This window comes from Oryx dammah, unplaced genomic scaffold, assembly GCF_014754425.2.
Source record: "Oryx dammah isolate SB20612 unplaced genomic scaffold, SCBI_Odam_1.1 HiC_scaffold_22, whole genome shotgun sequence".
Classification (NCBI taxonomy): domain Eukaryota; kingdom Metazoa; phylum Chordata; class Mammalia; order Artiodactyla; family Bovidae; genus Oryx; species Oryx dammah.
In genome coordinates, this window is record NW_024070206.1 from 40,842,114 (window position 1) to 40,866,753 (window position 24,640).

At 44.6% G+C, this 24,640-nt stretch overlaps 1 protein-coding gene across 2 annotated transcripts in view; it reads left to right on the top strand.

Moving 5' to 3' along the window:
- Positions 1–24,640, top strand: part of FHOD3 (formin homology 2 domain containing 3) — a 527,184-nt gene that overhangs the window by 47,285 nt on the left and 455,259 nt on the right. For both annotated transcript variants that reach the window (XM_040264875.1, XM_040264876.1), the window contains exon 2: positions 15,490–15,596. In XM_040264875.1, the coding sequence (XP_040120809.1) occupies positions 15,490–15,596 (107 nt within the window). The remainder of the gene's footprint in view (positions 1–15,489; positions 15,597–24,640) is intronic.

Below are 24,640 nucleotides of genomic sequence, written 5' to 3' on the forward strand. Positions count from 1 at the left end.
CCACTCCAGTGTTCTTGCCTGGAGAATCCCAGGGACGGGGGAGCCTGATGGGCTGCTGTCTATGGGGTCACAAAGAGTCGGACACGACTGAAGTGACTTAGCAGCAGTAGCAGTCTGTGTATATCTTTCCTCCAAATTGGATATTCTGTTGTAGGTAAGGACACAGTCTCAGGAGCCAAGTGGTCAGAGTTGAGTTGCTACTAACTGTGATGATCATGGCAAGTTGTTTGGTCAATTACAGTTTTTTTTTTTGTGTGAGTTTTACATTAATTATAAAAGATGAAAATAATAATAGTACCTTCCTCCTAACTTGTGTGAGGATTAAATAATTAATGTTAATTCATGTCAAGTGACTAGTAAATGTTTTTAGCTATTAAATGGATGTTTGGGCTTATGTTACCCAATACAAGTTTGTACGCTCAACACACAGTGGTGGTGGTGTAGTTGCTAAGTCATGTCTGACTCTTGTGACTGCATGAACTGTAGCTTGCCAGTTTCTCTGGCCATGGAATTTCCCAGTGAAGAATACTGGAGTGGGTGTCCTTTTCCTTCTCCAGGGGGTCTTCTGAACCCAGGGATCGAGCCTGGGTCTCCTGCTTTCAGGCAGATTCTTTACAGACTGAACCACCAGGGAGGCTCCTCAACACACAGTGAGGCCAGACTAATCGAAACATTGGAATTTGTAGCAGTGAAACGTTTATCTCAGGGCTGAGCAAGAATGGATGGCTCATGTTCAAAAGACCCTGAACTTTCTGAAAAATTTTGGCAAAGCATTTTTAAAGGCCAGGTGAGGGAGGGATGTCCCAGAATATGTCATCAGCTGGTGGACAGTTCTCTGGTTGATGTTGAGGTAGCAGGGTGGTTAACATCAATCCTTAGGTGCCAGAAGGTCTGGGGGCTGTGTGCTCATGATCATCAGGTAGTTAATTTCTTTCATTTGGTGGTGGTTTTTAACATCTGAAAAAGTCATGAAATATGCATGAGATACTATTTTCTGGGGACTTCAGGGAGGAGCTACAGCAGAGGATATGGGGCAGGGGGCTGTCCAGGGGAGGCCCCATAGGGTCTTGCTCAGTTATACATCTGGCTATAAGGAACTAGCTGGTAGCACACCAATATTCCTACTGAGAACAACCATGTAACGTAGACAGAGGACCAAAACCCATCTGTTTGAAGGCACTGCTGCTGCTGCTAAGTCACTTCAGTTGTGTCTGACTCTGTGTGATCCCATAGACTGAAGCCCACCAGGCTCCCCTGTCCCTGGTACTAGAGAGCTCCAAAGGCAGCCAGGACTTGGGAGGCCAAGATTCGAGCGAGAAGGGAAACTTATTGAGGTCATACTCACTAAGTCTGATATTCTTAGTTCTTTTTACTGTGATGCATGTACCAGTTCATCAGTGGCAGGTGCAGAGACTTTGCAGGTAAGCAGAAAGTGACTGTGAAGAGGCTGAAAAGTTAAGTAAACCTACTATTCATAATGCTGGCGAGAGAAAAACAGAGTAGACGAAGAAGTGTTAACTGAAATCAAGCAAGCATACAAAGACTGAAACCCAGTTTTGAGTGAGCTCAGTCCTTAATTGGATTACTATGATCTACTCGTACAGCTACCATATGCTAAGGAAGATCTCTCTGTAGGAAGCTATCACTCAGAACCTTGAGTTTTTTTTTTTTTAATAAACAATGATTGTATTCAATTAAATGTACCTGGTATATCCAGAGATGTGATCAAGGGAAAGGGGAAACCATAGAAATGTCTGTAACTGTTCTATATACTAGAGTTACTAGATGTGATCTCTAAAATATGAGAAATACATTCAAGAAATGAGGCAAGATGGAGAATTTAAACAAAGCAAAACAAAAACGGTGTGTGTGTATGTATGTATGTATGTATGTATGTATGTATGTGTATATATATATGGAAGCAAATGGAAGTTGTAGAATGAAAAATACAGAAGTTAAAAATAGGGACTTCCCTGGTGGTCCAGTGGTTGGGAATCTGCCTGCCATTGCAGGGGATGCAGTTTCAATTCCTGGTCTGGGAGCATTCTGAATCCCTCAGAGCAGCTGGGCCCATGTACCCCAACTACTGATGCCTGCATGCCTAGAGTCTGTGCTCTGCAACAAGAGAAGCGACTGCAGTGAGAAGCCTGTGAACCACAACTAGAGAAAGCAACAAAGACCCAGTACAGCCAAATAAATCAATAATAAATAACCCCCCCAAATTAATAGAGTGAGTGGTTCAGCTAAAGATTAGACACAGATGAAGAGAATATTAATGATGTGAAATATAGATCCGTAGAAGATATTAAGATATATGGAGTGCAAAAACCAGAAAATGCAGAGAAGAGCTTGATAGGCATGTGGATCATGTTCTGAAATATGTGTTAGAGTCCTCGAATGGGTGAAAAAGGAGAATGGGGCAGAAGGAAGATTTGAAGAGATTAATGGCCAGTATTTTTCTCAAATTAACAAATGACATCAGCCACAACTTCAAGAAGTGCTATAAATTCCAGACAGGATAAATACAAGGCAAACTACACATAAGCACTTCACAGTAAAACTGTTGTAAATTAAAGACAAAGAAAATATTAAATGAAGCCTGAGAAAAAGAGATTATCTTCAAAAGAAAAACAGTAAAACCGGCATCTGATGTTTCATCTGAAATGATGCAAGCTAGAAGACAGTGAAGTTAATAGTTTGTGAGTGCAGGTATACTTAGTTTTATTGTGCTTTGCAGATACTGTGTTGTTTTTTTTTTTTTTAATTGAAGTTTTGTGGCAACCTGGCATTGTCACATGGTTGTTAATGTTTTTTATTAATAGCAATAAAATATTTTTTAAATGTGCATTTTTTCAGATATAATGCTTTTGCATACTTAATAGACTGTAATATAGTATAACTTTTTAAAATTTTTATTTGTTTTTAATTAGAGGATAATTGCTTTACAATATTGTGTTGGTTTCTGCCATACATCAACATGCATTGGCCAGAGGTATACATATGTCCCCTGCCTCTTGAACCTCCCTACCAAAAGAAACCAAAAAATTCATGTGACTCACTTTATTGCAGTAGTCTGGAACATAGCCTGGATATCTCCAAGGTAGCCTGTACTTCAAGCAAATAACTGCTAATTTAGAATTCTGTTTCCTCCAAAAATATCCTTTAAAGGAAAGGTGGTATGACGCCAAAAGCACAAACAACAAAAGAAAAAAATAGGTTAATTGTACTTGATCGAAATTGAAAGCTTTTGAAAGGACACCACTGAGAAAGTGAAAAGGCAACTCATAAATTGGGAGAATATTTTGCAACCCATGTAGCCAATAAAGGACTTGTATGTGTAATGTATAAGGGATACTTAGAACCTGATAACAGAAAAGACAACCCAAATTAAAAATGAGCCATGAATTTATATAGGCATTTCTCAGAAGAAGATATACAAATGACCCATAAACATGTAAAAAGATGCTCACAATCATTTGCCATCAGGGAAATGCAAACAGAAACCATGAAATATCATCTCATGTTTATTAAGATGGCTATCATTAAAAAGAAAACAAGTGCTGGTAAAGTTTGGAGGAATTGGAGCCCTCATGCATTGCTGGTGGGAACGTGAAATGGTGTAGCTGCTTTGGAATACAGTCTGCCAGTTTCCTAAAATACTGCACATGGAGGTGCTGTGTCTCAGCAGTTTTACTCCTAGACACACCCAAGAGAAATGAAAGTCTATGCACACAAATACTCATGGTAGTATTGTTCATAATAGCCCCAAAGTGGAAACAACCCAGTGTCCATCAGCTGATAAATGGATAAATCAAATGTGGTGTATTTGTGTAAGAGAATATTGTTTAGCAACGGAAGGGAGTGAGGTGCTGATAAATGCTGTAGTAAGGAAGAAATTTGACACCTTTGTACTAAGTAGTGGAAGCAGCTAGTCACGAAAGACTATTGTGTGGTTCCATTTATATGAAATGGCTAGAATTAATCTGTAGAGACAGGAAGTAGATTCGTAGTTTCTGGGTATAGAGTGGATGTGTTTGCGGGAATGAGAAGTTGCTACCGATGGATAGTGTGGTTTCTTTTTGGGATGATGGAAATGTTTTAAAGTTGATTGTAAAAAAAAAAAAAAGTTGATTGTAGTAATGGATGGACAAGTCTGTGAATATATAAGCCAAGGAATTGTATAGTGAATTATAGGGTATGTGAATTATATCTCAGTACAGCTATTACCAAAAAAAAAAAAAGAAATAGAGGTGTTTCTAGAAAATAGGAGCTGTGGAAATTTGTTGCCAGTAGACTCTCACTGAAAAACTGCTAAATAGACTTCTTCAGGCAGAAGGAAATGATCACAGATAGAAGCACAGAAACCCAGGAAGGAATGAAGGGCAAGAGACCAAAGTGAAAACGTGGTTGAATTTAAATGAACATTGACTGCCAGACAATACTATGTCATGGGGTCCAAAATACATCTCTCATTATGTTGAAAGGTGTATACATATTAAAATGGTCTAGGGCCCTTACATTTTCTGGTAAGTGATAACTCTCACTCATAGTAGGTGCTGCTGAGTTAGGAAGCCAGATTATTTAGAGGATAAATTACTGAAAGAATTAATAAAAGAATATATAGCTAGGAATAAGAAGAATAATAAGGAAATATGAAATAGTAGAGAATAGTGCTTTAAACTAACAGATGCCAAGAAAGGCAAAAAAAGTAATCTAGAACATGTAGGTCAAATACCAAATACGTAGATTTGAACCTAGACAGTAGCAGCCACTTTAGGTTAACAGACTTTGTTAAATGCTTTTATTAAAAAAGCTAAGATTGTCAGATTGGATAAAAGCTGTTATCTACTTACAGGAGGTACATATCAAATATATGGGCACCAAATGTTGTAAGTAAAAGACTGGAAGAAGATAAACCATGTAGCCCTAACCCAAAGCAACTGGTATGGCCATCCTAGTAACAGATGCCAGAATCTGTAAGGCAAGAAGCATTACTAGAGATAGGTGCTAAAAGACTAGGAAATAACATTTTCACTAGTAAGTCTAAATCAACTAATCAAATATTGACAGAAAGGAAAAAAAGAAAAATTTGCAGTTGTAGTGGGAAATTAATATACCTCTCTATAGAATAAGCATATGAAAAGCAATAAAGATAGAGGAGATTTGAGAAGCTCATTTAATAAACTGCAGTTGTTGAGTACACATCCTTCGTGCTTACTGGGCCATAAAATAAGTTTCAAGAAATTTCAAGGTTCTAGTGTATAGCACTGGAAACTTATTCAATATCCTGTGATAAACCATAATGGAAAAACATAAGAAAAGAATATATATATGTATAACTGAGTCACTTTACAGGAGAAATTAAATACAACATTGTAAATCAACTATACTTGGATGAAATTTTAAAAAATTTCAAAGATTGGAAATCATACAGAATATATTTCTGGTCATAGTGAAATTACAGAGAAGGCAATGGCAACCCACTCCAGTGTTCTTGCCTGGAGAATTCCAGGGACGGGGGAGCCTGGTGGGCTGCCGTCTATGGGGTTGCACAGAGTTGGACACACTGAAGCGACTTAGCAGCAGCAGCAGCAGTGAAGTTAAGCTAGGAATAAACAGTAAAAAAGATGCTAGAAAACTCCTAAATATTTGGGAATTATATAATACACAGTCCTAAATAGCCTGTGGGTCAAAGAAGAAATCCCAGTGGAATTGAGAATAGTTTGGATTTAAGATAATGAAAATACAGCATATTGGATCTTGTGGTCTGTAGTTAAACCTTACTTAGAGAAAAATTATTGTCTTAAATGCACATGATTGAGAGGAAGAAAGACTGAAAATCTTCACGTTTTATACATTAGAAAAAGCCCAACTTATTAAACACAAAAATATTGAAGGAAGGAAACAGCAAAGATAACAGAAATTAATGAGATAGAAACAGCAAAGGTACTACTAACTCCTAGCTCTCTTTTCCTTGTTTGGGGCTTGGGCCCATCCACAGCCATGAATGCCCCCTGGAACCTGGCCTGTAATATAAGGACATACCACAGTGCCAGGCCAGAGAAGGAGCACAGGAAAGGATTATTCATCTGAATGAGTGAATGATAATAGATCTAATAGCACTGAAACTTGGTGCTGATAACTGGTTTTCACCTTGACTGGATGGGAGACACATGTACACCCATGGCTGATTCGTGTCAATGTATGGCAAAAACCACCACGATATTGTAAAGTAATTAGCCTACAATTAAAATTGAAAAAAGAAACAAAATGAAAAAACACAAGTGAATATAGTCTGGCCTTTTAAAGAGAGAAGTTTAATGAACTTTGGTTATTTAGTTAATGATAGAAAGGTCCCATAATATAATACAAATATTTGCCATATTATCATGCTCACTCAGTTTAAGCTCTTAATGGGAGAAACCTTGCCTTTGTCTTTCTTCTAGAATTTGGCAGAAGCCCTTCCTTTGGTTGGTGAGCTGTGCAATTTTGTTGACTTAAGTAGAAGTCTGGGGCTTGATTTGGAAGCTGCCTAAATCAATATCAGGACCTTGCTTCTCTCACTGAGGTTGCTGGCCACAAATAACATAACTTACTAAAGGTTTCCGAGGAAGTAAAATCCAACCGCTTTCAAAGTAAATACATTCATATTATTTCATAACCCATATAGGCTCGATCTTCAAAAATATCCTTGTACGTAACCCTAAAACATTTACGAAGTACCCACAATATATTTGTTGTTCTGAAGTGGCTTATATGGGCCCCTAGAGATTTAGAAGTTTAAATATGATTTGTTGGGGTTAACCAACAGGCCTGATTTCTTCTGATATCACGTGAGTCAGTTTCCTTTGGTCTTTCTCTTAAAGAAAACTGACCCTGTGTTCCTTTTATTTTTAAATTATGTCCAAATCACAGCTTTATGTGAAACTATGCATTTTTGTTGCTGTTGTGGGATGTGTTATGCATCTGAAGGGAACGAACGTGGAAAGTACGTGTAGTTTGCAGGATGCTGAAATGAGCGCTGTGTCTTCACTGCCCGTCTCAGGAGATGGCAGGGGGTGGCCCTGCGGCATGTGCCCTTGTCCCTCGGCCGTGGCCCTCACGGGATGGGGGCAAACCAAAGCCTACAAAAGCTTGACCAGCAGGGCCAGGACTCTGTGAAGGTTTTATGAAGAACTGTGAAAGGGACCTGTGGCCTTGCTTGTTGGAAAGCTGTCCTTCCTGATGGATTTGCTTGTCATCTGAGTTTCTAGTCTCTTCTGCCTTTAGAAGGAACCACAAAGATGAGGGAAGCCAGAAGCTTCATGACTGCCCGGCCACCGGGGCCCCCATGGGGCGGAAACCGTAGCTGTCTCAGAGCTGACCTGATGTGACGCCTGCCTGCCTGCTGCTCTGAGGGAGGGGTGAGCCTGGAGTGGGCGGCACAGGGCGCCCACAGTGGACCCGGCCCTGGAGCCACACGGGCGCACAGCAGGGCTTCACTTCTGAGCGCCGTCAGTGGCAGTTGCCATTTTGAAAGTCTTCATCGTTTTTACCCTTTGAACGTGCATTTTGTATGACGAGATGAAGGCAGGGGCTCAGAGGGCCTGGGATCACAGCTCCTGCAGGGTTTCACCTCCTGCCGCCTCCTCGCCTTCCCGGGGGGGACAGTGCAGCTGGCTGCGCCCCCACTCCCTGGGGCGCCGGGCTGTTCCACCCAGCAGCTGCTGCTGTCTCCTGTCCTCTGTCCTTGGTCCCTGGTTGGGGCTCAGCCTCCAGGAGGGGCAGGGCCAGGCATGTACATGCTGTGGTGGCTAAGGACCAGGCCTGGGGCTGGCGCTCCTGCCTTGAGCCAGCGGTGTCACGGTGTGTTCAGCGGGCACCTTGGTGGGGCAAGCCTCTTACCCACCTCAGAGCCAGGCACCGAGCACTCTCGAGTATGAGGCCACAATCCCTGGGGGTCCACCTACTGTGGATGGAGGTGACAGGCTCAGAAGAGATTGGCTGAAAGCAGCAAGCATGAAATGTGGCCCCACCCCAGTGGGTCTGCGGGGCAGTTCTGCTTTGGGCCAGTCTGGTCGTCATGGCTGGCCCTCTCCTGGGTCTGTCATCAGCTGGCAGCTCACTTGGAGCCTTGGGGATCCAGATTGGCCCTGCGCGGCATGCGACAGTTGGCAGGCTGTCGGCAGGGGCAGTGGGAATAACCAGGTACCCTGGAGATGGGGCACCCGGGCTGCTTTGGGTGGTGGCCGCATTCCAAGGGCAACAGGAGAAGCCAGCCGTAGTGAGTAGGTGTTTCTCAAGTCTCTGCCATGTCACATTCTTTACCAAGTTGGCCAAAGCAAGACACAGCCCAGCCCAGAGTCCAGGAACCAAGAAGGAATCCCCCTCTTGATGAAAGGAGCTGCAAAAATGATGCAGGGACAGGAGGAACCCCTGAAATGACATCAGCAAATGACATTTATTTTAATTTTTTCTTTAAAAAATCAGCACGTATTTTCCCACTTCTGAACTCTTACCAAAATTAGCTTAAGATTAGACCTCGTGTATATTTATAGAACAGTTCTGTGCAAATCTATTTCAGAGTTCCCCGGAACTTTATTGCCTAGACTTAAGGATTCCTTTAGACCTGCTGCCAAACCCAGATAATCATTAAACCACCCCAGTAATACGCCGCTTCACCGGATTAAGGAAAGAAAAGAAGGTATGAGCTGAGAATTGACGTCAGCCTTGTTTTAGATGTTTTTCCTCCCCAGGACGGCGAGCCTGCCTTTTCCGTTTTTGAATGCACTGTCTTTGTAGGAACGGTCAGGGGAAGGTGAGTGACCTCGTGCAGGAGGTCTGCAAAGATGGGAGGGCTTGTCCCATGTCTCCGGGGCTCTGGGCCCCATTTTAATGGTTTGTTTTGACCCGGAGGAGTGGCACAGAGCTCCAGAGTATTTGGAAGGATCCCTCGTGTGGCTCTGTGACTGAGCCCCTCCCAAGCACGCCAGCCCCAGCAGATTCCTGGTCCCCTGCCACTCACTGTCATTACCCGCTCACCTTCCCTAACCGCGGTCCTGAGGTCGCCCTGTACTGTTGTCTTCCCACCAGGCTTCCGGCTCTGTCTTGTGTCCTGAGGTGCCCGGCAGTGTCCTGGCCACCACACCCAGAGCCAGGGAAGGAGAGCGGGGGCCATGCTGCCAGGGGATCAGGATTGACATGGAAATCGCTGGAGTCAGGAGATTCCAGGGCCCTTCAGTCATTTGGGAAGACATTTGACCTGAGAGGCCTGGGGTGGGGGCATCAGGTTCCCTTCATGTCAGGAGGAATTGAGGTTCCTGTCAGGAGCTGGCCGGACAGGAAGGCGTCCGGGTCCTCCACTCTGTGGGCAGAGCCTGAAGGATTCTGTCTAACCCTTTCTAATAACTAGATTGGAATTAAGCGCCACTCGCCGCCTATTCGCCTTCTTGTCACTTTCTTTTGTAACTGTTAACTTAGTCATCCCTGACAAGACTGAAGCCTGCATTTGGCATACCCATCAATTTGTTTGTAACTGAAGCCGAACCCCAAAGTACCAGGGGGTTTTTACTGTTCGTGCGTCAGTCCAGCCCAGTAGCTCTTCCTGCTCCTTGGCTCACGTGATGGTTTACAAGTTAATCTGGGGTGTGGTGATGGCAGGGCTCGTGTTGTGGAACGCAGTGGCCAGTGTGTGCGGATTCGTTTGGCATCTTCATGGGCTGCCTGAGTTTCAGGGACCCCTTCATACACACGTGCCCCAGCTTGCTAAGGGGAGCAAGCTGACCTTGCTCCCTTCCTATAGCCCTACTGTAAGCCCCACTTTCAAGGGACTAAAGGGCACAGAGTCATTGTTTCTGTTTTAGTTGAAGGACTTGCACAAATCGCCCAGCTGTTAGTTATGGAGGCAGGGCCGTGACACCTGGCTTAGGAAGTCAGGTAGCCTTTCTGCTGGAAGGGGAATGTCCTGTCTGCTAGAGGATGCTTGGGTCTCGGGGGCTGTGGCTGCTAATTACAGCAGAAGGAATACAACTGAAGGTGAACTTTCACACATTTTGACGGTTGGTTTAAGTGGCTTTTCATTCTCTTCTGTGTTCTATTAATGTGTCATACTTGCTTGACAAAATGATCTTTGAGGAAAGAAAGCCCGTATATATTCCTTGGTGCCCAGCCCATGCCTAACATATAATTTTATTAAAGTTGAACCATGGAAATGGCAGTAGCTACTGATGCCCTGAATGTGAGGAGCGGAATCGTGAGAACAGGCAGTTCTGCTAACGTTTTGGGATTCTGTTGTTGGGAGGCTGGGGAGGTGGGGGGTGGGTTCCTGCTGTGATTTGGGGCTGCTGAGAGCATGAGGAGGCAGGTACCTGGTGGGTCAGGGTGAGCAGTGGGGCCAACCAGGTATTCACCCCCAGCTACTGGGAATAAAATCAGGAGGTATGGAGTAAAGACGATGTGGAAAATAACCATGGTTGCTGGTAAGAATGGTGGCTCAGATGGTAAAGAATCTGCCTGCAGTGCAGGAGACCTGGGTTAGATCCCTGGGTTGGGAAGATCCCCTGGAGAGGAGAATGGTAACCCACTCCAGTAATCTCATGGACAGAGGAAGCTGGTTGGGGGTGGGGCGCTATAGTCCATGAGTTGGACACGACTGAGCGACTAACACTTTTTCATATCTGCTGGCCCCTAAGGTGAAGAGCACAGGACTGAGGGAAGGGTGAGGGCTGAATGTCTAGCACTGGGTGACTCAGCCTTTCGTCCACACCCTGCTAGTGTCCACTTGAGGTACCTCAAGCTGATGGCCTGGGAGGGCCAGAAGCAGCATGTGCTGAAGCTGGTCTGGGTGGTTTGAGAGGGACTTTTGTTCAATGCAGTCATTATGCAAAGTTAAATTATCCTGTATATATATATTCAGTGAACAAAAGTTATTAGTATATTAGAAACAAAGGTAAAAATATTCAAATATATACACCTAAGTATATACTATATATATGTATAACTGAATCACTTTGCTTTACACCTGGAACTGATAATATTGTGAGCCAACTCTACCTCAAAAAAGTACTCAGAACATGTTACTTTCTAATTGTTTCATTGCATTGGGAGTTACTTTCATCTCCTGAATCTGTATGATAAAAATACTATATGTTGGTGAGCTGCTGTGTATCTCTTTTTAGCTCCACACTTGGTGACTTCACACTGGTAGCTTTAAACTGGCCATGGTGGGAATATTTGTACCACATATGCGTGCACCACAGAGCAGTAATTCCTCTCCGACTCAGTTCTCTCTTTCTGGCTTGAGAGTAGACCACAGCCTCCAAATGCCTTCAACCCCCTCGAGGGGAACCAGAAACTCTATCCAAAAGCTTCCTCCTTTGGACTCACACACTTCACATTTCCAAGGATGGAGGCAAAAGAAATTATCATAGCTTAAAGTGCTTTCAGTCTTCCCAGGTGGCTCAGTGGTAAAGAATCCTGCCAGTGCAGGAGATGCAGTTTGGACCCCTGAGTCGGGAAGATCCTCTGGAGGAGGAAATGGCAACCCACTCCAGTACTCTTGCCTGGAAAATCCCACGGACAGGGGAGCCTGGCGGGCTACAGTCCATGGGGTCTCAAAGAGTCAGACATTCCTTAGCGACTGAGCATGCAAAGGGCTTTACGTTTCCTTGTCTGCTAGTCTGTTGATGATATGTGGGATTAAAAACGAGCAGAAGTGTTGATACTGTCAACAGAATGGACCACAAAAGCTTTATTAGTTGAAAATGCCAGTAGGAGTTAAAAGAAAGAATGAGCTGCAGTGATTACAGTTCTACGTACACAAGGACCAGTGAACGCGGTAACAGGTTCCTTGTCTAATTAGAATTTCCACCTAAGAATGGTAAAGTCTGATTTTAGTCCACAGGAGACCCGAGCCCAGGGGATGCCTTCTGCAGGAAATCCTCTACTTCTGTAAGGAGGGAGGCCAGCTCCCGGCGTGTCCCCCCAAAGCTTAGGCCCACCTCCCTTGAGTGTTCCCCCCAAACCCTGAGGGCACCACCCCTGAGTGTTCCCCCTGCACCCTGGGTGCACCTCCCCTGAGTGTTCCCCCCAAATCCTGGGTGCACCTCTGGCACCAGAGTACAGTGAGTTTGGCCCGTTGGGTCCCAGCTTTCTCAGATCAGATTGCTCATCTGTAAAGTGCCAGTCAAGAATGTTGACCCTCACCAGCATGCCTTTAATAGTTTGTTATTAGAGAAATAAAACAAGTGAATCAAATAGGATTAACCCCTTCAAATGATTTAACTATTTCTTACAAATAACAAAGAACAAATTCCTTTCATTCTGTTGAGGATAACCAGAAACGTGGCGCTGTGGGGGTCTCTGCAAGAATTAGCAGCTTGTTATAGATGCTGATTCTGGACAAGTTGACAGTCTTTGTTTCTCCTGTTCAGGATAATAAGCAAAGCTTTTCCATCAAAGGAGACTAATTCCTCGTTTGAAATCTCACTTATGGCAGGAGGATTAGCAGGCCTTTACCTAGATGTTTTGAAGTAGCCACGTATTTGCCTCCACTTCTCTCTAGTCTCCTGGTATTTTGGAATAAGAGCTTTAACTCATCAAGTGGATGAATAATAAGAGCCACCCTTACTGAGGAATGAAGCATGAAGTTATATACTTGGATTTTCTCATAATGTTCATCTTTGGTTAAAATTACTTTCCTGCATTTTAAAGTGTATGGATTATTCTAAATGTCATGTCATGCTGGCTAATTGAAACAGCGTCAAAGTCTTAATGACTTACTAGAGCAAAGGCTCATGTCTTGCTCTTGTCACTGTCCAGGATGGGTCAGTGGGGGCTGGGCAGCAAAATGCTGTCTTCCATGCAGTGATTCAGAGACCTGAGCTGCCTCTGTCTGGGGTCTGCTGGTTTCGAGACTTGGGAGTCCTCTCTGGCTCCTCTATATTTGGCCACAGGCATGAGAAGAAAGGAGTACAGTTGGGTAGGAGTGTTTTGGCCAGGCCTGTTGGGATTCTTCCCTTTCACCTCTATTCCAGAGGTCAGTACTCAGTTACCCAGCAATAGCCAAACTATAAACCTGGGATACATGGTCTCTGTCCCCAGGAGGAAAGGGAATGGCACTGGCAAGCTTGCAGCATTACCTTGGCCAGACCAGAACACTCGGGTCACCAGAGCTGCATTTTGGGAGCGCCTTTTCAAGTCCTCAGGAGGTCTCAGCAGATGCAGAGCGTAGTGGTCAAGAGCGTGACCTCAATTCAGATTCCCTGAATTCAAATCCCACCTCCATCACTTAGCAGATATGACAAGTGTCTTAGTCTGTCTCTGTGACTCAGCTTTCTCATTGTGAAATGGGGATAACAAAGGAAATCACTAGAGTTTGTGGAGAATGAGATGATGTAACGTATAAAATGGTTAGAATTACGAATGGATGTAATTGACAACATATAAGTATTTGTTGAAAGAGATGGGAATACCAGAGCACCTGACCTGCCTCTTGAGAAGCCTATATGCAGGTCAGGAAGCAACAGTTAGAACTGGACATGGAACAACAGACTGGTTCCAAATAGGAAAAGGAGTACGTCAAGGCTGTATATTGTCACCCTGCTTATTTAACTTATATGCAGAGTACATCATGAGAAACGCCGGGCTGGAAGAAGCACAAGCTGGAATCAAGATTGCCGGGAGAAATATCAATAACCTCAGATATGCAGATGACACCACCCTTATGGCAGAAAATGAAGAGGAACTAAAAAGCCTCTTGATGAAAGTGAAAGAGGAGAGTAAAAAAGTTGGCTTAAATCTCAACATTCAGAAAATGAAGATCATGGCATCTGGTCCCATCACTTCATGGGAAATAGATGGGGAAACAGTGGAAACAGTGTCAGACTTTATTTTGGGGGGGTCCAAAATCACTGCAGATGGTGAGCAGCCATGAAATTAAAAGAGGCTTACTCCTTGGAAGGAAAGTTATGACCAACCTAGATAGCATTTTGAAAAGCAGAGACATTACTTTGCCAACAAAGGTCCGTCTAGTCAAGGCTATGGTTTTTCCAGTGGTCATGTATGGATGTGAGAGTTGGACTGTGAAGAAAGCTGAGCGCTGAAGAATTGATGCTTTTGAATTGTGGTGTTGGAGAGGACTCTTGAGAGTCCCATGGACTGCAAGGAGATCCAACCAGTCCATTCTAAAGGAGATCAGCCCTGGGTGTTCTTTGGAAGGAATGATGCTAGAGCTGAAACTCCAATACTTTGGCCACCTCATGTGAAGAATTGACTCATTGGAAAAGACTCTGATGCTGGGAGGGATTGGGGGCAGGAGGAGAAGGGGATGACAGAGGATGAGATGGCTGGATGGCATCACGGACTCAATGGACGTGAGTCTGAGTGAACCCTGGGAGTTGGTGATGGACAGGGAGGCCTGGCGTGCTGTGATTCATGGGGTTGCAAAGAGTTGGACACGACTGAGTGACTGAACTGAACTGAACTGAAGTATTTGTTAATGGGCTTTCCAGGTGGCTCAGTAGTAAAGAATCTGCTTGCTAATGCAGGAGATGCAGGTTTGATTCTTGGGTCAGGAAGATCCCCTGGAGAAGGAAATGGCAACCCATTCCAGTATTCTTGCCTGGGAAATTCTGTAGACAGAAGGAGCCTGGTGGACTACAGTCCATGGGGTTGCAGAGAGTTGGACACAACTTATCGACTGAACAATGACAACAACAAGTATTTATTAAATAAATTTTCTAAAAATGAGACTAGTAATAAAGAGACCTAGTGTCCTTTTTGGTGAGTTGTAGTTTGAATATATTGCCATTCAGATGAAGAATGTTTCTTTTTGTTCATTTGTAAAAATGTTTATTGAGCAACTATTAATTATAATGGACCAAACCTGACCATACAATCTGAGCAAGTAGGCTCCTCACTGAGTCAAAGGAAACGGCATGTTTTCTCCCCCAAATTTGCCTTTTAAACTCTGTGTCTCTCAATCCATGGTCCCATCGGCATCTTAGTTTCCACTCTCCAAATCCATGGCTCCTTCCGGGCCCTTGAGAGTGAAAGGTGACATTGGCCCAGTGCGTCTCCTCCCCTGGCCACGTCTTATAGGTCCTGTCAATGTCATTCACGTAGTGGGTATGATTTCTGTCTACCTGTTATGCAGTTTGCTTCCAATCTGTTTATATGAACATGCTACCTCTTCCATTAGGGTCCAGATTTGGGGATAATGCATGGTTTTATCGATTTATTTTAAAATATTGATTGATCAGTTTGGCTGTGCTGGGTCTTAGTTGCGACATGTGGGATCTTTAGTTGTGGTATATGGGATCTAGTCCCCTGACCAGGGATCGAACCTCGGCCCGCTGCATTGGGAGCATGGAGTCCTAGCCCCTGGACCACCAGGGAAATTCCAGATAATGGTTGATTTCAGAAAACACACGAGGGCAACAGGAAGTGATTTCTGGGTTCCAGCCCCCACCACAGGAGCAGGCCGGGCTTAACAGGCTCTTTCTCTTGCAGCTGGACGACTGCACCCTGCAGCTCTCCCACAGTGGTACTTACCTGGACTTGGAGGCCACCCTGGCCGAGCAACGGGACGAGTTAGAAGGCTTCCAGGATGACGCTGGGTAAGAGTGACTGCTGTCCCTGCCAGCTGGTCCCGACCCTCCATGAAATGGGGCTTCCTTGAGGCCTTCAAATATTTTGGAGAAATCACCATAGCTTTCACCTTGTCTCACTCACAGTCACACAAAAGGTCTCACCAGTAGTAACTGCAGACTCTTTGAATTTGAGTAGCTCTTCTTGGTAAGGCTACTCAGGGGTTGAGAATTTCTGGTGTAGTTTAATTAAGCATGTGATATTTACATTCAAAATTTCTTTTTAAACCGAATGTAGTTAAATTAATATTTTCCAGATTTTAGTGGATTGACAACTATTTTATACGTTGTTTTTAGTGGTAACTGCTGGATATTTAGATTTCTGGCAGGTCCCCCTTTAGGTCATTTTATACTGTATCATCTTTCTAACTCATTAGTGGAAAAAATAATTATTAATTATGTTAGTTAATATCAAGTTACTTTTAGCCTGTATCTAGAATTGCTTAGTATTTCTGATTGCTGTGATTCTGAATAAAGCAATTCATATAAAAAATCAGAAATATATACAGAAAGCAAACCACTGTAGGAATATACCCATATAATTAGCCATTCCTATATTTATTAGATTATTTTTTCAAGTGAGTGTTTTATTCTCTTGCAGATTTTTTTTAACTTTTCGTGTCAAAATGATTTTTAACTCCCAGAAGAGTTGAGAGTAAAGCACTGACATTTTCCAAATAACCCTTTACCCAGCTTCCCATGATGTTAACATATTACATAACCAATGCAAATTTGCCCAAACCAAGACATTAATATTTGTAAAATACTATTATGTATTTATTAGATTATCAGAATACACTTTGGATGGCCCCCCCCCACCTCCCTTTCTACTCCTCATTCAAGTCTCTCTCTGACTTTATCACCTTCCTCCTTAGAAAACTTCAAAGGCTCCCTCTTCCTTTCCAAATAATGCCCATCCATCTTTGCCTGCTATTCAGGAATCTCTTCAAAAATTCTTTTGAGGCAACCTTTCCTGAGTTAAAAATGTACTGCAGTCAAATGACTATTATCTGATTTTCATGAATGGCTCAAAAAATGAGGAAAAGTGGGAGTCTTCTTGGTGCTGCTTTCCTACCTGACACCAGAATATATTGATGACTTCCCGAGTTTCCTCTGCTTTAATACCTGTCACAAATTATGGTCCTTTCCCCATTAATGGTCCCCTTAATTATTCCTCTTCTCTGCTGCTAAAATTCTACTAGATCAGAACTGGGCCTGCCTGAATATCCAGCCTAGCATTTTCTCAACACATTAGAGGCACTTAGGGTATACTAGGAGCCAGGTGAACCGAGGAGCCCAGAATGGATTCCTGAGTGTCATGCGGTTGGGCACCGAGATCAGGGTCCTTGGTTGGAACCCAGGCAGGCTCTCTCAGGATGCCCTTCCTGTCTTCTGAGTGGATTCAGAAGCTATGAAAGACCTGGGAAATGCCATAGGCTGTACACACATGAGGGATATCTCCATTACGTCACATCAAATTCTGCTCATCATCATTTTACAAAATTACATTGTTAAGACTGAAAGATTTGGGGAAATTCCTTTTACCAAGTATTTGACAATGGCATTCTTTTATGTAAGATGTCAGCATTAGGTTGCATGACAGTCTAATGGGATGACTTCATGTTTCATTGATCAAATAGATCTCAGGAGTGTTATGAGTAGATCATTGTCAATTTGAAAAATGTCCCTAGTGCTGTTGTGCTTGAAAACCATGACCTGTTTGATATTTTTCTTTCTTATCAAAACATGACTAGTTTGGAAATGACAGCTTGGAAAAAAGTGTTAATAGCTAAGAGTATCAAGAGTTAAGAGTGGGGAAGAAAATAACCTTATGAAGCACCTGATATGCCAACCACTGTGCTAGGTACCTTATTCATGGCATGTGTGTTTACTGGTTCATTTCCTTAATAGGCACAAACATGGGATTGGATTTTCTCATCTCCATGTTTCATTTGAAACAACTGAGGGCCAGGAGTTCAATCACACGTCCAGGGAGGCAGAGCTGGTAGAAGATGGAGCAATGTTTGACCGTAGATGTGACTGGTTCCCAAGTCCGTGCTCCTCTGCCATCCCAGGAGCTTCTGGAATATACATTTCAGGTTCTCCTGAGGATGTACATTGGCACCCGAGGGGACGTACGGTTGGTTCATGCAAGGACTTCCTCACTTCTAGGCTAATTAACTATTTGTAGCTGGAGCAGCACCCACTGCAGGGTGGCTCCATCCCTTGGCCTTGAGGCTACAGCTCATATTATAAACATGGTGTCCAGATGCCAGCTTCTTTGCAGCCATGCCTAGAGAGCCAGGGAGCTTGCTGCAAGCCCCCCAGAGCAGACCCTGGGGCTAACCTTCTCACTTTGTTCCCTTCTGAGCCATTACCTGACCATGGGTCCGTCTGACAGGGGCAGCCTTGACCACATTTCTGCACCCTCAGGGCATGGGGTGCCAGGGAAACAAGTTATGGCAAGATGAGAAGGCGGCACTCACGACATGGGAAACTGCAAACACTGGGGAGGGAGGAGGTGGCCCAGAGGAGGTCGGGTAGCTGCACGTTTGACTGCTGGGTCCCAAACCCACCCCAGAATGGGGTTTCTATCTGAAATAGCCTTTATTTGTGGGATTCAGCCTTTGTCCTCTGGAACATATCCAGGATGACTTTCCTGTTCATCTGGAAGAGTGTGAAGAAGCCACCTCTCCTGGTCTCTGGTCGGGAGAGCCCCTGGGCCTGGCCTGGGCTGCAGAAGACAGGCCAGGATGGTGCTGTCGTGGCATGGCCAGGTCACTCTGCTGAGCCCCGGGTCCTGAGCACGTCCGTGAACACTGGCGGCTTGTGCTGAGTTACTGGGCGCTGGCTGGAAGCAGCATGATGGTGGAGGCTTCGTGCACAGGAGGGAGGTGTCTGGGCGCATCTGCAGGAACACTTGTGCTGAATGGCCCTCTGGGTCTTTTCTTAGAAGCTTGCATTTGGCAGAGTCTGTGTGCCTGAGAGCTCATGCCTCCCTCAAACAGGAGTTAAAATATAATTTCCTCCTGGTTAAGAATTGCCCTCGTGAAGTGTGAAAAGGGCAAATGAAGTCATTCTGTTTCTTGATTTTTTTTTTTTGTTTGTTGTTAAATTATAGGAAAATACCTGCTCACAGTATGGCCACTTAATTAAGATGGGTGTCAGGCTGTGTGGAGACAGTAGTGGTGTAGGTTGTGCGTGTTCAGAATCAGTTTCTCTTGCTGGAGGAGCTGGTTTCTTTGTTCTTGTCCATTACCCTGCTCTTTTCTGCCAAGACTAAAATTTAACTTACCCCTTGTTTATAATGATCACTCAGACTATATAGCTAGTTGGAGAAGAGGAGAAAGACCTTCAAAAGTACAAGGACAAAGCAATTATCATGCTAGCAGAGTAAAGCCAGGTCTTTTTATTGCCTTCCAAAGCCAGTGAAGTGAGTAGGCACAGCAGGGGGCAGTGGAAACCGAAGCCCCTGGGTAGTTATTCCCGACCCTGCCATTGTGTGACGTGGGGCAAGTCACTCTACCTCTGGTGAGAGTTTATAAAATTTATTTATAAAATGAGTACAATGTTACCCACTCCCATTTCTCTCCTTGTATCAGCAGCGACCCCAGCAGAGTCTCAGGGCCTGAGGACAGTGTAAATAGCAGCTGTGCACAGTAGTGAGGGGCGTGAGCTTTGCAGTTAACCTCAGGGCTGTGTGACTATGGGAATGTTACTTTACCTCTCTGAACCTTGGCTTCCTTGTAAGTGGGGATAATATAATATATGTGATAATTGTATAATTATATTATGATTATAATATAACCATCATACTGCCTCCTTGGGTTGTTGTAAGGTAAAATATGATGATGTATCTAAAACATTAAGCTGGTTCCCAGCATGTAAGACAGACCCAAAGCTAGTAGCTTTAGCTATAGTTATAGCTGTAATTTGAGATCATGCACTGATATGGGAGTCATTGGGTTTTAGGACGGGACGGGGTCTATGCAGGGCTCTCACGGGGAGAGCTCATTGTTGAGAAAACCAAGGCTGGAGCCTTGCCCGTGGGGCAGAGGTGGCCCAGATTCTGCCTCCCTCAGCCCCCCAGCCCTGGAACTTGTTGCTTAGTCCCACCCTCCCTGCCTCTGAAAGGAAAGGCACACAGGGGGGCTGTCACAGAAGAAGCGGGGTTGGAGGTTAGCCTGAAGGTGAGAGGGTGGGGTTTTGCCAAGGTAGCGAGGGCCTCAGGTCAGGGTGCGGTAGACCTGTGAGTGGTCCTGAGAAGCCCCGGGCTTCAGGGACGCTGAGGGGACCTGCTTGGTTGTTGAGCACGTCCTCGGGTGCTCCTGACCTGGAGGAACCCTGGACACTCATCTGTGCTTCTCTGGGCTCCTCTCAGGCCTTCGCTAGAGGGTTAGCGCTGAGACAGCGCTTGGCGGTTTTCTCATCCTGTGCCCACAGCACTGTAGGGGTGGGAAGGTCAGATGAGATGAGACTGTGTGGAGTGGGGTTGCTGAGAGCGCAGTGTGAGCCTCAGAAATGAAGGATGTGAGGCCTGGGGGTGGGAAAGGCTGTGAGGAAGCCCATTCACAGGGGCAGGTGGGCCCCCACTGCACCCCGCAAGCCCCCATGCTTGGGGGATGCGGAGGAGTTTGGGGAGAGCTCTTGTTTGACTCTTAGACACCCAGCTTCTCGGCCTGCAGCATGTGAGCCCCAAGGATCCATGTGTGTGTAGCAGGGGTCCAGGAACCCCTGAGATGTCTGCAGTTTGTTGGGTATGCAGGGTTTTGGGGTGGAGAAGGGTTTCATGGCCTTTCATTGGATACTCAAAGAGTTCTTTACTTTTTAAAATGTCAAGTTGGAAGGAATAGGAAGCCATTTTCCCTCCTTACTGTCTGATACAAAAGTTAACCTATGACATCTCTGTCGAAGTTTCCCTGGCATCTGGACCTGGTAGAAAGGGAAATCACTAAAATACATTTTAAACCTAAATCTAAAAACCTGCAGAACTCATCAAACCAAAGCAAACCACAAACAAAAAACTTTAACAAAAGAGAGATTCTGGTTAAAGGTGTGGGTGGGACTCAGTGAAGGGTTTCCCCCCACTTTTCCTCTTAAGCCGGGAGTATAGGTATGTTGTTGTCTGAGGTTCTCTTGGCAAATCACCAAAGAGTTAAGGGTCTTGCATCTTCTCAGTGCAAGGCTCGGACTGCAGACCATCAGCCCTGTTCTGGTTAGGTGGATGAATTGGGAGGGTGGGTTCAGTGCTGAGCTGAGCAGGGCAGCCCAGAGGCCCCTGCATACCTGCTCTGGATCAGTGCTAGAGTAGAGCCTCCAATTACCCTGGGAGAAAGCCACTTAGAAGTGCTTGGACAAGACAAGTGAGCTTCCGTGCTGAGTGGACAGTGGAACTGGCCTGGCTCTAAGTCCCCTCGAATGCCAAATTGTGCGATAGAACAAACATGGTGACCGTAGGAGTCAGGGCGTCCAGGTGGGTGCTGGGCTTTCTGGTGCAGGTTGGACTCAGAGGAAAACTGACCTGCAAAGAGGGAGCCCTCCCAGAACCGCTCCAGTGACAGAGCAGGGAGGCTGTGGTCAGTGTGGCCCACTGTGAGCGGGGAAGGGAGTGACCTAATGGGTCTGAACCTGGTGGCCAAGGAAGGCAGGGGCCTGGGGCCTGGGCCAGTGAAGGAATCTGTAGGTATGATGCTCCTTGAGGGAGGGAAACAGGAGAGGAAATGGACACATGCCAATAGCTGGATGGTATCCAGATGGTGGACTACTTAGAGAAGTAGGGAGGTTATGGGGGGCAATTTGCGGAGGGGGAGAAGAGGTTTATACATGTTAATCTGGGATTATGTCAAGCCTCCCTCAAGTTGCAGGGTGGCCAGGTGAGAAATATTGGCCTGGGACTCAGGTGAGAAACATCAAGGCCCAGAGAGATTGGGGGTGATCTTTTGGAGGGAGTTGAAAACCAAAAACTTCTCTAAAATTTGAAGTCTATTTTAAAAAATTAACATTTAATTATTTTTATTTTGGGGGGCGCAGCACCATGTGGCATGTGGAATCTTAGTTCCCCAGCCGGAGATCAAACCTGTGCCCCATGCAGTGGAAGCACAGGTTCTTGACTGCTGGACCACTGGGAAGTCCCAAGTCTGTTTTCAAAAAAGTTTTGGTAATTAAGCCATTTTAAGGGTAATAAATTGATTACAAGATGCTCTTAGGAACCCAGGCTTCTTTTATCTTCCTGCTCTGTCACCCTAATGATATAGCTTTGCTCTTTCATGCTTCATCTTCATTGTAGTTACAATATGGCTGCTTTCCCACCAGCATCACATCAAGCCAGGAAGTCATATGTTGAATACAGTACAGTTTTCTGTAATGTAAACAAGAGATTCCAAATTATGGCAGTTTATGTATAAAGGTAAAAATTTCTTTCCTGTGTAAGAGTCCAACTATACATAGTCTTTCTTGGGACTGGTAGAGCAGCCATTCATCCTCAAAATGAGAATTCCATCTCTGTGTCTAAAGTTCTTGCTTCAGCTTTTCCCTTTTCATCCGTATCCTAGCTTCCAGAAAGATGGAAATGGACAGAGGGAGTGCATGTCCATTCCTTGGGCACATAGCTTTCCTTTGCATGGCACTGGCCAAAACTTAGGTTCATGATCATGAATTGTGGGCTTCAGTCAGTTCAGTTCAATTCAGTAACTTAGTCATGTCCGACTCTTTGTGACCCCATGGACTGCAAGCCAAGCCTCCCTGTCCATCACCAACTCCTGGAACTTGCTCAGACTCATGTCCATAGAGTTGGTGATGCCATCAACCATCTCATCCTTTGTCATCCCCTTTTCCTCTTGTTTTCAGTCTTTCCCAGCATCAGAGTGTTTTCCAGTGAGTCAGTTCTTCACATTAGGTGACCAAAGTATTAGAGCTTCAGCTTCAGCATCAGTCCTTCCAATGAATATTCAGGACTGATTTCCTTTAGGATTGACTGGTTGGATCTCCTTGCTGTCCAAGGGACTCTTAACAGTCTTCTCCAACACCACAGTTCAAAAGCATCTTTGGCGCTCAGCTTTCTTTATGGTCCAACTCTCACATCCACACATGACTACTGGAAAAACCATAGCTTTGACTAGACAGACCTTTGTTGGCAAAGTAATGTCTCTACTTTTCAGTATGCTGTCTAGGTTGGTCATAGCTTTTCTTCCAAGGAGCAAGCATCTTTTAATTTCATGGCTGCAGTCACCCTCTGCAGTGATTTTGGAACCCAAGAAAATAATCTCTCTCACTGTTTCCATTGTTTCCCCATCTTTTTGCCATGAAGTGATGGGACCAGATGCCATGATCTTCTTTTTTTGAATGTGGAGTTTTAAGCCAGCTTTTTCACTGTCCTCTTTCACTTTCATCAAAAGGCTCTTTAGTTCCTCTTCACTTTCTGCCATAAGGGTGGTATCATCTACATACCTGAGGTTATTGATATTTCTCCTGGCAATCTTGATTCCAGCTTGTGCTTCATCCAGCCTGGTATTTCGCATGATGTACTCTGCACACAAGTTAAATAAGCAGGGTGACGGTATACAGCCTTGATGTACTCCTGTCGGTTGTTCCATGTCCAGTTCTAACTGTTCTTCTTGACCTGCATACAGATTTCTCAGGAGGCAGGTCAGGTGGTCTGGTATTCCCATCTCTTGAAGAATTTCCCACAGTTTATTGTGATCCACACAGTCAAAGGCTTTGGCATAGTCAATAAAGCAGAAATAGATGTTTTTCTGGAATTCTGTCACTTTTTCAGTGAGCCAACGGATGTTGGCAATTTGATCTCTGGTTCCTCTACCTTTTCTAAATCCAGCTTGATCATCTGGAAGTTCACAGTTCACGTACTGTTGAAGCTTGGCTTGGAGAATTTTGAGCATTACTTTGCTAGAGTGTGAGATGAGTACAATTGTGTGGTAGTTTGAGCATTCTTTGGCATTGCCTTTCTTTGGGCTTGGAATGAAAACTGACCTTTTCCAGTCCTGTGGCCACTGCTGAGTTTTCCAAATTTTCTGGCAAATTAGATATGTTACCAAAGCATAATGTTACCCTATATTGCAGACAAGGAAGCTGAGCCTCATAGAGGCTAAGTAGCTTGTCCAGGATCATGCAGCTGGCTTCAGAGTTTATTCTTTTCACCTCTACTATCTCCTAGGGGAGACCAGAATGTATCCAGAGATGAATGCAGTGACAACCAGCTCTCTTGGACTTTGAGCTTCTGAGCAAATTAATCTTCCCTAGTACTACTCTTTAACTCACTGATGAGTGCATTAAATCTTTCTTCATCCTCCAAACTGAGCACTGGCCGAGTCTCAGAGGTTCAGAAGCTTACTAAGAAGAAGCTTATCCTGGGGCAACTGCTGGGGGGCCCTTGTCTCTGCTTCTGCTGCATTGTCCAATGTGTGTTTTCTACTCTTGATTGAAATCATAGCTTAGTTCAGTGGAAAAATATCTGGCAGCATTGATTCTGCTGTTGACTACAAGAAAAAAGTCTTCAAGCCTTTGGCTCCATGCAACTCCATTCTCTTGAGTGCAAGAGAATAATGTAAGCACTTGTTCTTACATTGCAAAGACTTTATATGTTTTCTTACAAAAATATTTTCTTGAGAGACAGGGATAGGACTGAAACACATGGGTTTCTGCGAGACTTGTTTGGTTAAACCAGATCTTCCCGAGGCCATAGACATTATTGCAGAAGCTCATGTATTCTGAGAAAGCAGGAAGTTTGCGGGAAGTTCCTTCAGCGATAGTGCCGTCACGACCCTGGCACGTGTACCTTGGCTGAAGTCTCCTCTGCTTGAATGTCTGTTTTAGTTCTCTCATCACTTGGGTGGCATTGGCCTTGGGCGTGGGCAGCTGATTGGCGTGGCTGCTCCCTGAGGCCTGTGATGTTTCTCCTGTAGTGGCTGTGCTGATAGGAATGGAATCTGAATCTCCCTGGGGAGCTTTAGGTCAAGTTAAACTGCCTTTGCCTCTTGGTCACCAGATTCTGGTAACTG